The following is a 14,273-nucleotide window of genomic DNA, read 5'->3' on the forward strand; positions in this document are numbered from 1 at the left end:
TTACATCTCCACTCACATAGTCTAGTTCCTATACGGTGTCGTTACCATTTACACCTCCACTCACATAGTCTAGTTCCTATACAGTATCGTTACCATTTACACCTCCACTCACATAGTCTAGTTCCTATACGGTGTTGTTACCATTTACACCTCCACTCACATAGTCTAGTTCCTATACAGTGTTGTTATGATTTACATCTCCACTCACAGTCTAGTTCCTATACAGTATCATTACGATTTACACCTCCACTCACAGTCTAGTTCCTGTACAGTGTTGTTACGATTTACACCTCCACTCACATAGTCTAGTTCCTATACGGTGTCGTTACGATTTACACCTCCACTCGCATAGTCTAGTTCCTATACGGTGTTGTTACGATTTACACCTCCACTCACAGTCTAGTTCCTGTACAGTGTTGTTACGATTTACACCTCCACTCACATAGTCTAGTTCCTATACGGTGTCGTTACGATTTACACCTCCACTCACATAGTCTAGTTCCTATACGGTGTTGTTACGATTTACACCTCCACTCACATAGTCTAGTTCCTATACGGTGTTGTTATGATTTACACCTCCACTCAGTGGTTTAGTTAGAGGACCATGTTTGCATCCAGACTGGCAACTATTCATCACAATGACCATTTTTGTAAAGGAGCATGCCATGGTGGCCAATGTTTTCATTATTTTTGTTTTCTATTGCGGCAGGGAATTACTCCAATTCTCAAATAAGCCAAATGACATCCATCCACTACCCTATGGGGTTGCATTCTGGGATGGCAATGTGAGAAGTCTGCCAGCCACAAATTTTGGGATGATATTCTTGTACAAATACCATATATCATCATATGCAGGCCATAGAAGTTTGATGTTGTTTGTGATGCATGTAGAGCCATTGAAAAATTGACTTTATTTACATAAGATAGCTGTATAACTATAATAACCATTGACGTCACGGTTGCTATACAGTGTATACAGACTTGGAATATTCAAATTATAAAAGTTTTCAAACCTGCGTTGAATTAGTTACTGTAAGACAGTGTACTATTTGTGTTTTAGGTATATACAGCGACAAAGTTTATAGAGCTATATCAGTTGATCTTATTACACTTTATATGTAAATGTGCACTGAAGTCAGAAAAACTTTATTTGTTCAGGACCAGGGATGATACACAGTTTGTAGGTGGTCAACAAATACACCCTTAGGCAATGCGTGGGGCTGGGGTGTACAGGAACATCATGGTAATTTTATGCAATGACTTTGGGCTTTCTTTGTCATGCTATAGAGGGACAATTTTGTAGCTGCACCCGGAGCAATGTCAGTGTCACAACAGTTAAATGTAAATAATCCAAATATAGTTATTTGATGAGGATTTATTGTGATAGTGCTGTGACAAGGATCAGGCAAATATCTCATTATTTTCACATTGCTAAAGGATCAAATACAATGTGAGTTCTGCTGCACAAAGATTGTCAAGTTGTATTCAAATAGGTAGTGACACTTTGTACTGAGAAGCATCCACTGTTGTTTTTGTATGTTATCTTGTTTTTACCTAAAATGGGTTTGTGTGAAGGTTTTCCTTGGCTAACTTCATTCAAGCAACATGTGTTGTGTATGTAAATTATATAGGAATATCACAGGCAACACTTTTTGATGATTCCTCTCATTGCATATTTCATTTTGTCACATTCTCACCATCTGCCACCTTCTTCCCTCCCCCATCCAAGTTTTACAGTATGTAAGAACATTACCTCATGGAAAGGCAGTTGTCAATGAATACATCTGATTGAATTAAATGAGTTGCTTTGTTTGTCACTGTCAATACTTACCTCAGGATGTCAATGAACATACATGTATGTGCAAGTCTTGCTATATCGCATTGTGTCATACATTTGTAGCAAAATGGTGTCTTCTGTACAAAAAACATCTCAATGTAAAGCCATGCTGTAATAACTGCCTGTTTTTCTTTTTTGTCTTTTGTCTTTTTTTGTCTTTTTTTTTTTTTTACATCAGACAAGCAGCATTTTCTTTGCTGCCCTCAGATTTATATAAATCACGTTGTTTAAACTATTTAAGTTTTATTCTTTTTCTTCAGCTGCTAACCTCTATCAACTACATGCAATAGGGCTTCAACTTTGAGAGGCAGAATTTGGGTGTTTATGAAGCCACAACATATTTCTACAAAATACTGCTATGCTAAATATAATTTTTCATCTGCATAGACAGGCCACGATTAAAGGCACATATCCCCCACTCCCCCCTCCCTCCTCAACCAACCCATCTTACCACTCCAAGATAATTTTTCGCAAGAGATAGTATTCTGATCAAGTCTTGTATATCATAGTACGGTATGTAAATAACTATACAAATGTACCCATCTAAACAATTTACTTCGAAGACACAGTGTTGAAATTTCACCACAAAACATGCTACATGGATACCGTCCAGAACATGATGCACTTGTAGCCTTGATATCCATCAGGGTTTTGGGAATCCAAATTCCACAGGAAGACAAAAAGCTCTTCTTTGTGACATGTACCGACACCAAATACAGGATTTGGTGTTTACACCATATCTTCTTCACCTGGCAGGAACAAACTTTGCTGTATTCAGTTGTCATTGCATTATGTAAATATCACAAAAAGAAACGACTAAACAGTTGAGTTATATCACCTTGTCCATTGACATGTTACATCATTTAAGTTTAAAATTGGACCCTTTTAATTACCATTTTGTCGGAAAGTCCCGATAAACAAAAGATTTGAAGGTAAAACTTGATATCTGTACAATAACTGCTCTGTGTGGTTTCACCAATATATATATATATAATTCTTCAATGATAATCTCCTCACTCTTCCCTCTGAAATGCAAACACAAAGAAAGAAAAGAAAAATACAAACAATAGTTAGTTTTGATTTGACCATTTACAAAAGGGAATCAATCAATCCAGATTTGTTAAGTTTTCTAAGTTGTTAAAATTTCACATGAAATGACAACTGCATAGACAATTGACTGTTTCTAGTGCATAGAATGATAGATTCATAATTGTGGGTACGGTTCAAAAGAAAGCCCACAGAAACAAATTTATAGAATAGACAACAAATCTATAGCATACATTGTAGACAACAATTCTATTGCATAGACAATAGACTGCTTCTAGTGCATAGACTGATAGATTCATAATTATGGGTATGGTTTAAAAGAAAGCCTACAAAATCATCTTTTCTTTTGCACTGTTTTTCTACAATAAAATTTGCTATCACAGTACAATACTCTTAACAATTACAATCTATTTAAAATGTACAAATGATACATGGACATACTGTCTGTGAATGTACAAATGATACATGGACATACTGTCTATAAATGTACAAATGATACATGGACATACTGTCTATAAATGTACAAATGATACATGGACATACTGTCTATGAATGTACAAATGATACATGGACATACTGTCTATGAATGTATAAATGATACATGGACAAACTGTCTATGAATGTATAAATGATACATGGACATACTGTCTATGAATGTACAAATGATACATGGACATACTGTCTGTGAATGTACAAATGATACATGGACATACTGTCTATGAATGTATAAATGATACATGGACATACTGTCTATGAATGTACAAATGATACATGGACATACTGTCTATGAATGTACAAATGATACATGGACATACTGTCTATAAATGTATAAATGATACATGGACATACTGTCTATGAATGTACAAATGATACATGGACATACTGTCTGTGAATGTACAAATGATACATGGACAAACTGTCTATGAATGTACAAATGATACATGGACATACTGTCTATGAATGTACAAATGATACATGGACATACTGTTTATGAATGTATAAATGATACATGGACATACTGTCTATGAATGTACAAATGATACATGGACATACTGTCTATGAATGTATAAATGATACATGGACATACTGTCTATGAATGTACAAATGATACATGGACATACACTCTGTGAATGTACAAATGATACATGGACATACTGTCTGTGAATGTACAAATGATACATGGACATACTGTTTATGAATGTATAAATGATACATGGACATACTGTCTATGAATGTACAAATGATACATGGACATACTGTCTATGAATGTACAAATGATACATGGACATACTGTCTATGAATGTACAAATGATACATGGACATACACTCTGTGAATGTACAAATGATACATGGACATACTGTCTGTGAATGTACAAATGATACATGGACATACTGTCTATAAATGTACAAATGATACATGGACATACACTCTGTGAATGTACAAATGATACATGGACATACTGTCTGTGAATGTACAAATGATACATGGACATGCTGTCTATGAATGTATAAATGATACATGGACATACTGTCTATAAATGTACAAATGATACATGGACATACTGTCTATGAATGTACAAATGATACATGGACATACTGTCTGTGAATGTACAAATGATACATGGACATACTGTTTATGAATGTACAAATGATACATGGACATACTGTCTATGAATGTACAAATGATACATGGACATACTGTTCTCAATCATCCAAGGTATCAAGTTATTATCATAATCTATCCTACAAGACTTGCTGTTGATGTAGAAGCAACAGCTCACTACTTGCCATAAACAGGCTCCTAGGATAGCATCATGTGAAACTGTTGCCACTCAAACAATACAAAGTCTGCTGTGAGACATTGTGATTATTTCTTAACAAACTGACATAACATATACAATGTATATCTGAAGAAGTGTATTTAAATTTTGAATATAATTATGTATGACAACAGTGAATCCTATTAGTTCTGGACTGGGTCACTTTCAGCATTTGCCATTACTTGTCTTGGTGTTACTATCTGAAGAAGCTATCTAAACCAAGGTGTAAAGACCTAAATGTACACGAGATACCAAGACAAATCTCTCGGTTATTACAATTTCATTACCAAAGCTATATGATATGGTGGCCCTCACATTTTAACTCTTCAACATGTGGTGTTATTGGCAACAAACAAAGCACAATATCACACACGTGACATTTAATATCTTTTTGTGGATAAAAAATCCAACTATACATGTATACAGATACATCGTAAAGACTGCGATAATTTCATCCATTCTTACATTACCACAGGAGTGCTGTTCAAATATGGCAACACAAATCATGTCAATGTGTTTCAGGTAACTGAAAATCATCCTTCTTTCAAGTTTGAATGGTTTTATTATTTTGAACTGCTGACTATTCTCTTGGTAAAAATAGCAAAATACAGTAAATACAATTGTCATGTACTTTTCTATATAAAACTGACAATGAATAAGAATACCAAGTTAGTACCTAACTTCAGGGACACTGCACTGTTACTGATATCCCTCTTTGTAACTACCTTAGTAATTTAGTATAATAAACAGTATTTTTGCAAAGATTTGGGAACCTCAGGAGTAGAAAGTTGGAATCCGATAAAAATTGCATCTACAGATTTCTGTACCATTGGTTGGAACCCAAGTATAAAACATCAGGGGAACTTAACTTTACTCAAGTAGATTTTACCTATCAACTCTCCTTGGTTAAAACATGCAATGCCTTTGATATCATTTGTACTTTGCTACAACATACAAGCAAGCACTTCAACAGACAAAGACCAGAAATCAGTAAACACATACATGCACATATACATGTAATATGTACACAATAGTTTGCATCTACTTGAACATTGACTGTACTTTACTGTGATAAATCATAAGGCTGGTAAAAGATCAAATGTCATCTTTTTTACTACAGCCCACACTTCTAAAAAAGCCACCCACAGAACACAGCTTGGAAGAGAACTTCATGCATTGAAAGGTACATGTACAATAATACAGTAAACAGTATAATATCAATTCCAAATCAATGTAATTTGAAGAGCATAATATATTTAGATGTTTCACATCCTCTTTCCTTCTAGTTCTGCAATTCCTTATTTCATGGTAACAGCTCCATACAGACAGATAAATACTATATTTTAACTATCTCAAATTTCTCACAAGAAATGACAAGTCACCATCACTCACATGAAAGATTTACATTATTAAAGCCATTTTTGACACTAATATTGGGTCACTGACTGTACAAAAAGTGACAAATGATGTAAACTAGAATGTTTCATGGCTCCAATACAAACTAGCCAACCAAAATTTATTATCAGGTTTGTCAAAATAGTGGAGCAAATAAAAATGTGCACATACACACAGGTCAGGTCATGAATCTCTGATGAGGCTGTTACTAACTGACTATGAAAAGTATAAGTATATGAAACTGATCTAGAACTTGAAATACATCTGACATATTTCTGACACAGTTGCCACAGTGCTGACATTCAACAGATAGCAGAAGATTTAACTTGAAGGTTACTTATTGAGATGGACGGATACATCACACACCAATACCACCTGAGATTAAACAGGTGTACACTCTGCATGATGCAAATACTAGAGATCTCAGTAGAATTCTATGCTACATATTTTTCAAAGAGCAAAGAACGAGAGGTCATTTCTGAGAATATACATCATACAATGTACATTCACCACAATTTGGTACAAATTCTGGCAGTCATTTTCATCTAGTCATATATTAATTAACTATATGTCTTGGCGAATACTTCAACTTTGATTACAGTTTCATACTAATAGAACTGAATCAATATCAAATCAGTTTAACAGTCAGTCTGACTGTTAAGGATACAATAGTACATTTGTACATGTAATTTTGATTTGGAATTTCTAACATGACCTGTTCTGCCATATTACATTTGAAAATTCTGCAGCTGTCAACATTTGTATGTCTACATGTACAATCATATTCATCTTGTACCACCACTATAATGATCAGTGTGCCCTCTAAGCCAATTTGATGTGCCACTGATGCACACAATTTCTAGTGACACACCAAAATTGGTGTTCTCTATCTTTTACTATGTGGTGACTCACAAGAAATCCCATTTTTATCAATTTGACTCAACAAAATTTGGCTGTTATTAGATAGCACACTGCCTATGATGTCCCTGAGCATGTACTGTAAATTATTCCTGTTTATTAAAAAGGTCCTGTTTTATGTTGCACTTTATATCTCCTACTTTATAGTACAAGGTCTGCTTGCATAATGATGGATCAATGACAATTGTAATTTGCATAATAAACATTTATAATATGGATACCTTCAACATTTGAAACATACTCTGACCTGTTTATATTTTAACATATTACACAGCCAGTTCTCTTCATGTTAAAGTATAACTACATTCATCTAAAGCTCAAGGATAGAGAAGACTTCAGAAGCATGGCAGCCTGGGTGGTAAGGAAGATCCTTACACCATGCCTTCTCTATAGTGGGGAGATCACTGTATTTACAGCTGGTAGCCAGAAATACATACCACACTTTGTAAGTATGTCCTCTAATATTAAGACAATTTGATGTGTTACTGACACACAGCAATTTCTTTTGACACACTATAGTATGAAAGTTGTGTTACATTACAACAAAAGTTGATGTTCCTCTACCCTTTACTACTGGATGTATTAACTCACAAGTAAAACTTTCTAACATTTCACCTAACAAAAAATAACAATTTTGTTTTTCATGAAGGCCATGCCGCCGAACCTAGTACCTAACTCATATTGATTTGTACAAGTAATAATTTCAGTGTAGTACAGTAACGGTGACCAATTGCAAGTGTTACATACAAATGTGCCTGGTGTATTTGGTCAAATTTATCTACAAAGTCACTTTTTAAACCTGCATGGTTAATTATATCCATGTATCTATCATATCTAAACAGGTGTGTACAATGTATAGCATGACTCAAATGATTTTATATATCACAAACCAGTGCTCTCAACAAAACAATCACAAGTCTGACTTGGCAAAGTACCTACATTGTATATGTATGCAACATTTTGTCCACATCCTACTCTGGATTGACATGATAAAGCAATGCTGAATTTTAACCTAATGAAGTTATTAGTTGTCATCAGCAATTAAAAATATGGCTGACAGAAAATACCTAATACTGAGAAAACTTCCAAACTTTTACCAAACTTTGCTGAAACATTCTACCTTTTCTTGCAATTATTGGCACATTATAACACACAAGTTACTCTTGATCTATGATAATTTTTTAATACTCTATAAATAGCTACTTCCTACAATACTACATATCAATACTATTATTACAATGAATTTCATTTCCTGTTTGTTCTTATGATTATTTTGTACAGGGTACCATAAAATTAAAAAAACTTTTCTGAATTAACACTGTTCATGGTTAACATGTACTACCTACATGTAGGAGTCAAATGATTTATACCTGATTCCTTTGTTTACCAAACTGGATGACAGCTGTTACATTACACATACAATCAAAGGTAGCCTATGAACATTTAGTTTACACCACAACCAATGTAATATATAACTTCACAAACAGTTTTACATTATTGTTGTAGTTATGCTTTACAAATACTAGTCTAGTTATCCTTCATCTAATCTTTCAGATCTACATTAATCCACACTATACATTTAGATGTTATTCACCACTATTTTTCTTCATTCAGCCAAGAAAAATACAGGTGGCATAAGGGGGGCTCTGTTGCTGGACAAATAATGACAAAACCCTTAGGTCACAAGTATTTTCTGGCTGAATAACGAAAAAATATTGGGGAATAACATAATTATACTACCACCAGTAATATCAAAGAAAAATTGAGAAAAGTAAGCAATTTTGAACGTTTTGACTCAATATTTCAAACAGAGCAGAACCAGTGACATAGACACATGCTGTTGTGATGTAGAATGACCAGGGTATAAATTCCATATTTTTGGCTTATGCATGGTAAAATACAAGTATACAGGGTTTTCTCCACAAAATATTTCTATAAAATAGTATAAGAGTTGCAAGAAATTCACATAAAATATTTCTTCTTAATTCATCATTACCATTTTCAACGAAGCATGGGGTGGAACCAACCTTTCTATAAAGGTCAGACATGAATTCTTGTGTAACACATCCTGTTTGAGGATAATCTTTAACAATCTCATTCTGTTTTCATAAACAAACTATGACAGCACAGTCAGAGTAAAACTACATTGTTATGTATCTTTCTGACTAAGCTGGAAACAGTTTCTTTCCATAACATGAAAGAAAATACAGAGTACTCGATAAATGGGAACTGAAACCGGAATTCAAAATTTGAATAGCATTGTATTTATGTCCTGAGAGTCCAAATGGTACATGTACTATTGTATACAAATTATACTACATGTAAACATGTTTGTATCCCTTCAACACTGTCAATATACATATTACTAGCCAAGAGCCTTGACTATTTGGCTTGCAAACTTTCTTCACAAGAACAGTCTGTGGTACCATGGACAAGTAGGACAGAGGTAATACTATTACAATGAGTATATGTACTATACTGCCAAGGCAGTATATCACATTATAGACTCTATGATCAAAGTTAGATAGGAAAGTTGCTAGGCTAATGTCAATCTAGTCTAGTTCCTATACAGTATCATTATGATTTACACCTTTAGAACCATGTTGGCACCCAGACTATTGTCAATCTGACAATGGCCAAAGTTCTACAACTGAATATAAATACATAATCTGATGGCCCTGAAATTTATCCTTTTAGCACCAACACTGCTCCTAATATGACTAATTAAATATTCAAGCTTTTCAACATACGCATACTTTCCCCCTCATTTTTCCACTTCATTCTGTAGTGAAAGCAATAATAAATAAAGTCTAGATATTCTACTATATAATACAAACAAATGATTATTTTGAACCAAACAGAAAAGGCAACTATCACATCACTTCCAGCATTGTGATTTGCATGTAAAACAATTCTCATTATCGCTGTCAATTACACAATCATGTACATTCGAAAGTGGGTAATAATACAGCAATAGACTATCATTATTTTCATAACACTCCGAGATGGTAGGTGTCACATTGCCCTTTGTGCCGTTATGTAGAAACTATTTCCCTTGGCTTTCAGCCTCAGGAACAGTGTGCCCTCTAAGCCAATTTGACGTGCCACCGACACACACACTTTAAGTGACGCACCAAAATTTGTTCTCCTATCTCTTACTATGTGGTAACTCACAAGAAATACCAGTTTTTATCATTTTAACTCACAACAAAATTTGGCTATCACTAGCGGGCACACTGCTCAGGAAAATGTTGGTGTATAACAACCCTCAAGGTAATAGACATCTACAAGTGTCCAAATAAAGCCAGGCAGTACATGTAAGTGTATAACATCAGTTCATATCATCTTTACTATTATCTGCCCTGGCTACTTTAATTTTAGCAGAATTATCATTGTAACTATGCATAATGATGTCATGAATATATTTCATTCACAGCACAAATACTTCTAGAAATACATCACATGTTCTTATCTTTAATAATTAAACAAAATGGGATTTTAGTCAGAAAGCACAATCTGAATTTTCATGTGGATTAATTCATGTACTATTTCCCCTCTTTGATGGTAGAACATATTATTACATGCAAGTGTAGTATCTTCATGTATAGCATTACAACAGACTTGTAACATCATGCCAAATTTCAGCACTGTCTATGTAATAGTTTTCAAGATATAACTTTTTGACAAAAGTTCACATTTTAAGACACAATTTGCATATTGCTAATGGGGATCATCATCAAGTCCTTAGTAATTCTTCAGATAAAGATTCCAAGAAACATCCCTGAACCTCAGTTCAGTTCTATAGTTGTGCTAAAACTGTCAGGCTAAACATAACTGATATCAGACCACTACCTGATCAATGTTATGCCAGAGATATACATTAATTTACACGACACAAGAATATACTGATATATATTAACTAACTTCTATTGCCTTCAAGCAATCACAGGGTTGAGACCATAACACTGAGAAGTCAGGGGAAAACAACTAATAACAGAAATATGAAATACACATCCTTCTTGTCACATTGCATTGCATGCTAATCTGATAGCTTCTACGAACTATTTGCACTTGTATGAATAAACATAATCATGGCTAAAGTGACGATCGCATTATCACAAACTCAATAAATGAACTTTGTTTGCTTAGGACACCCCTCCCCTTCCCACATGAACATTCACACATGTAACATCGACACATTAAAGTTGTTTATATATGATGTACACCATTATGAAAATTGTAGAGTGGTAAAATCACTATAATTGATTCAATGTAAAAACATGATGGTGAACACATTAAAATACTATTGGAAACCCAGCACCATATCTCACATTAGAAGTAAATTTTAATCAACTTATCAACATCTTAGTAGTAAATACAGAATCTGTTATCACTGAAGGTGTGAAAGTTTTCAGTTTGGTTAAAAGTGTGAAAACGAAGTTCAGCAATCACATTGACGCCAGACCCCCTCCCCTTCTCCAAATGGAATACAGTTCATTTATTGAGCTTGTACCGGTATATATCTACATCATGTAAGAATATGGTAAAGTTACCTTTTTCAATTTGTAAGATGTGCAAATGCTATCCACATGATAATTACAATATCATCAGACTACAGTAAAACAACATTGTGAAGATAAATGCAAATAATTTATACATTTTCAGAAAGTAACAAAAGATGAAGTATCTAAAACTGTAGACTGTCGACGGACAGTCATTCGTGCCTTTTTTTGCTATGTTTTATCTAAAACTAAAGTCGTTGCCTCGCTCCAATCCCGAACAATACTATAACCACATACTGATCAGTGAGTGAGTGCCAGTGGCATGAGGCACTCACAGTTTGTGCCTTCGGCAATCACAGTTCCTATCAGTACACATTAGTATTCAATGCTACGGAGCGAGGCAACTTTTTTAGATGAAACACAGCAAAAAAGGCACGAACGACTGTCGACAGTCTACTAAACCTGGGGCACAATAAGTAGTGTAGTACTTCCACAAACTCACGACTTGGTCACATACCCTACTAGTACATATACTGTCTAACAAACTCCATGAACACATTACTTGTTGGACTGTCTATTTTTCACAAGTTCAAGTATAAAATGCTCCCACTAATTAAAGAACAAAGTCAAAGTAACTGTGCAAGTCATTATGAAACTGGCTACAAACCATGACCTCTATGAGCTACATAGAAATTAGTCTAGATGCCAACATGATTTCAAACTAAACCACTAAACTGTGAGTGGAGGTGTAAATGGTAATGATACCATATAGGAAAGACTGTGAGTGGAGGTCTAAATGGTAACGATAACGTGTAGTAACTAGACTGTGAGTGAAAGTGTAAATCATAACGATACTGCATAGGAACTGTGAGTGGAGGTCACTGGTATAAATCGTAATGATACCAATTTAGGAAATAGACTACATAGAAATACACATATACAATGTATAAGATCACAGAGTCTGACTGTCAAGTTCACATGTGCACAATATGTATTTGAAAACATATTGCTACAGTAGCTATTCTAGTTGCTGATGGAATTTTGACTTTCCTCAAATACAATATTTGTCTAACACTAATAGCTGTCATGTGAGAAATTGTATGGACATGTATCTATCTGGAATAATGGGAATAAAGAAATTACGTGTTGTTACATATGTTTTCTGCAACAGTGTACATTTAACCAGTGCAAATCAACAAAAACTACTAATTAATTGAATCTTTCTAGATCAACAATTTGCTGAAAAGTTTTTTGTTACCAATGGCAATTATGAGCAGTGCCCTAACAATGTTTGCCTCCTGTCTAAATTTCACATGGGATTTCAGATACACATATATGGGACCATCACTTACATTTCACAGAAATGATATCATGGTAATTGATTCAATATTATGGTTAGATTATGACTGAAACTCAAATATGAGTGATAAAGCCAAATGTCTAGCACAAATATCGAAAAAGATTGTCTGCACAAAAGTGAGGCCATCAAATTCTTGTGGATAAGTTAGCACTAGATGCAAGAACACTGGTTCAAACACTGGGGCTTATGTAATGGGATTGCCATGGTTGAAAATTATCACAAAGTTCACCACAATCCACAAAGTTCTGGATTGGATGAGCTCTGGTAAATTGGTCCATTAAGATATGACACACACAGAGAACAAATATTTCCTGGTATTCAGTCTGACTACAAAATTCATCACTTCCAGCAAATATTCTGACAAAAGTTACAGTAAATGAGCAGTGCACTGATCAAGAACTTTTGAATAAATGAAAACTTATCAGCGAATCAATATGCGGGAGCCAGGGACCATCAATAATTCTACATACAAATTATTGCTCACATTATTAACCAGATCTAAATATAGTTCAAAATACTTCTTCATATCAGTTATGAAATTCTCACTTGATTGCATAATGGTGGCAACATTGGTAATGGCACACATATAAATATACAAGTATAAGCAATATATCCACATAAAAAATTGTAATGCATGTACGAAGTCTGTCAGTTTCTTATCAATTACTTTTAGTACAATAATTTTAAATATCCTCTGATGCTTCATATAAGACATCACAACAAATAGACAAGGTGCAAGCCAAGTTGTTCTTGTTCAAACAAATAATATGGGGTTTATACCCTGGTCATTCAACAGTTCAATGTCACGACAGTATCTATGTCACTGCTTATGAATCAGAGTCAGAACATTCTAAATCACCATTATTTTGCCTCCTTTTTCAAAAAAGTACACTTGCACAGATATTATTTTCCACAGGTTTTTCTTCATTCAGCAAGAAAACACTTGTGATTTATAGGTTTCCTGTCAGTGCTTGTTTTTAACTCATAGTGTAAAGGCCCCTCAGTCTCAGGCCATTTTTTTCCGTTGCTGAATGAATATTGGGGAATAATATCTATCATTTCACAGTGAACATGGCACATTATTTATCTTGATATGAAATCAAAATTGGTAGGTTTCAATTTTACATGCTTAGTTTCAAATGTCACTGTTTACAGCACATACAATGCAGCAATGTAAAAACAAACTACTCACAGTGTTTAACATTCACTTCGTTTTATCTAGCTAATTTTCTGTTCAGTAATACAAGTGAGATTGCAACCCTAATACATGTACATCAACACTGAAATTAATTGTCTTAAAATCATACATTTCAATTAAAAAATTCATTTCATATCAGCCATCTTCATTTCTCACACGTTGCACCTCATTTCCACATTGGTGATTGCAAGGGATC

At 34.2% G+C, this 14,273-nt stretch overlaps 1 protein-coding gene across 2 annotated transcripts in view; it reads right to left on the bottom strand.

The window, feature by feature from the left end:
• LOC144440547 (serine/threonine-protein phosphatase 1 regulatory subunit 10-like) overlaps positions 1–14,273 on the bottom strand; it is a 35,591-nt gene that overhangs the window by 16,574 nt on the left and 4,744 nt on the right. For both annotated transcript variants that reach the window (XM_078129926.1, XM_078129927.1), the window contains one exon: positions 2,731–2,862. In XM_078129926.1, the coding sequence (XP_077986052.1) occupies positions 2,731–2,733 (3 nt within the window). In that variant the 5' untranslated portion in view covers positions 2,734–2,862. The remainder of the gene's footprint in view (positions 1–2,730; positions 2,863–14,273) is intronic.

The sequence above is a fragment of the Glandiceps talaboti genome, chromosome 10 (genome assembly GCF_964340395.1).
Source record: "Glandiceps talaboti chromosome 10, keGlaTala1.1, whole genome shotgun sequence".
Classification (NCBI taxonomy): domain Eukaryota; kingdom Metazoa; phylum Hemichordata; class Enteropneusta; family Spengelidae; genus Glandiceps; species Glandiceps talaboti.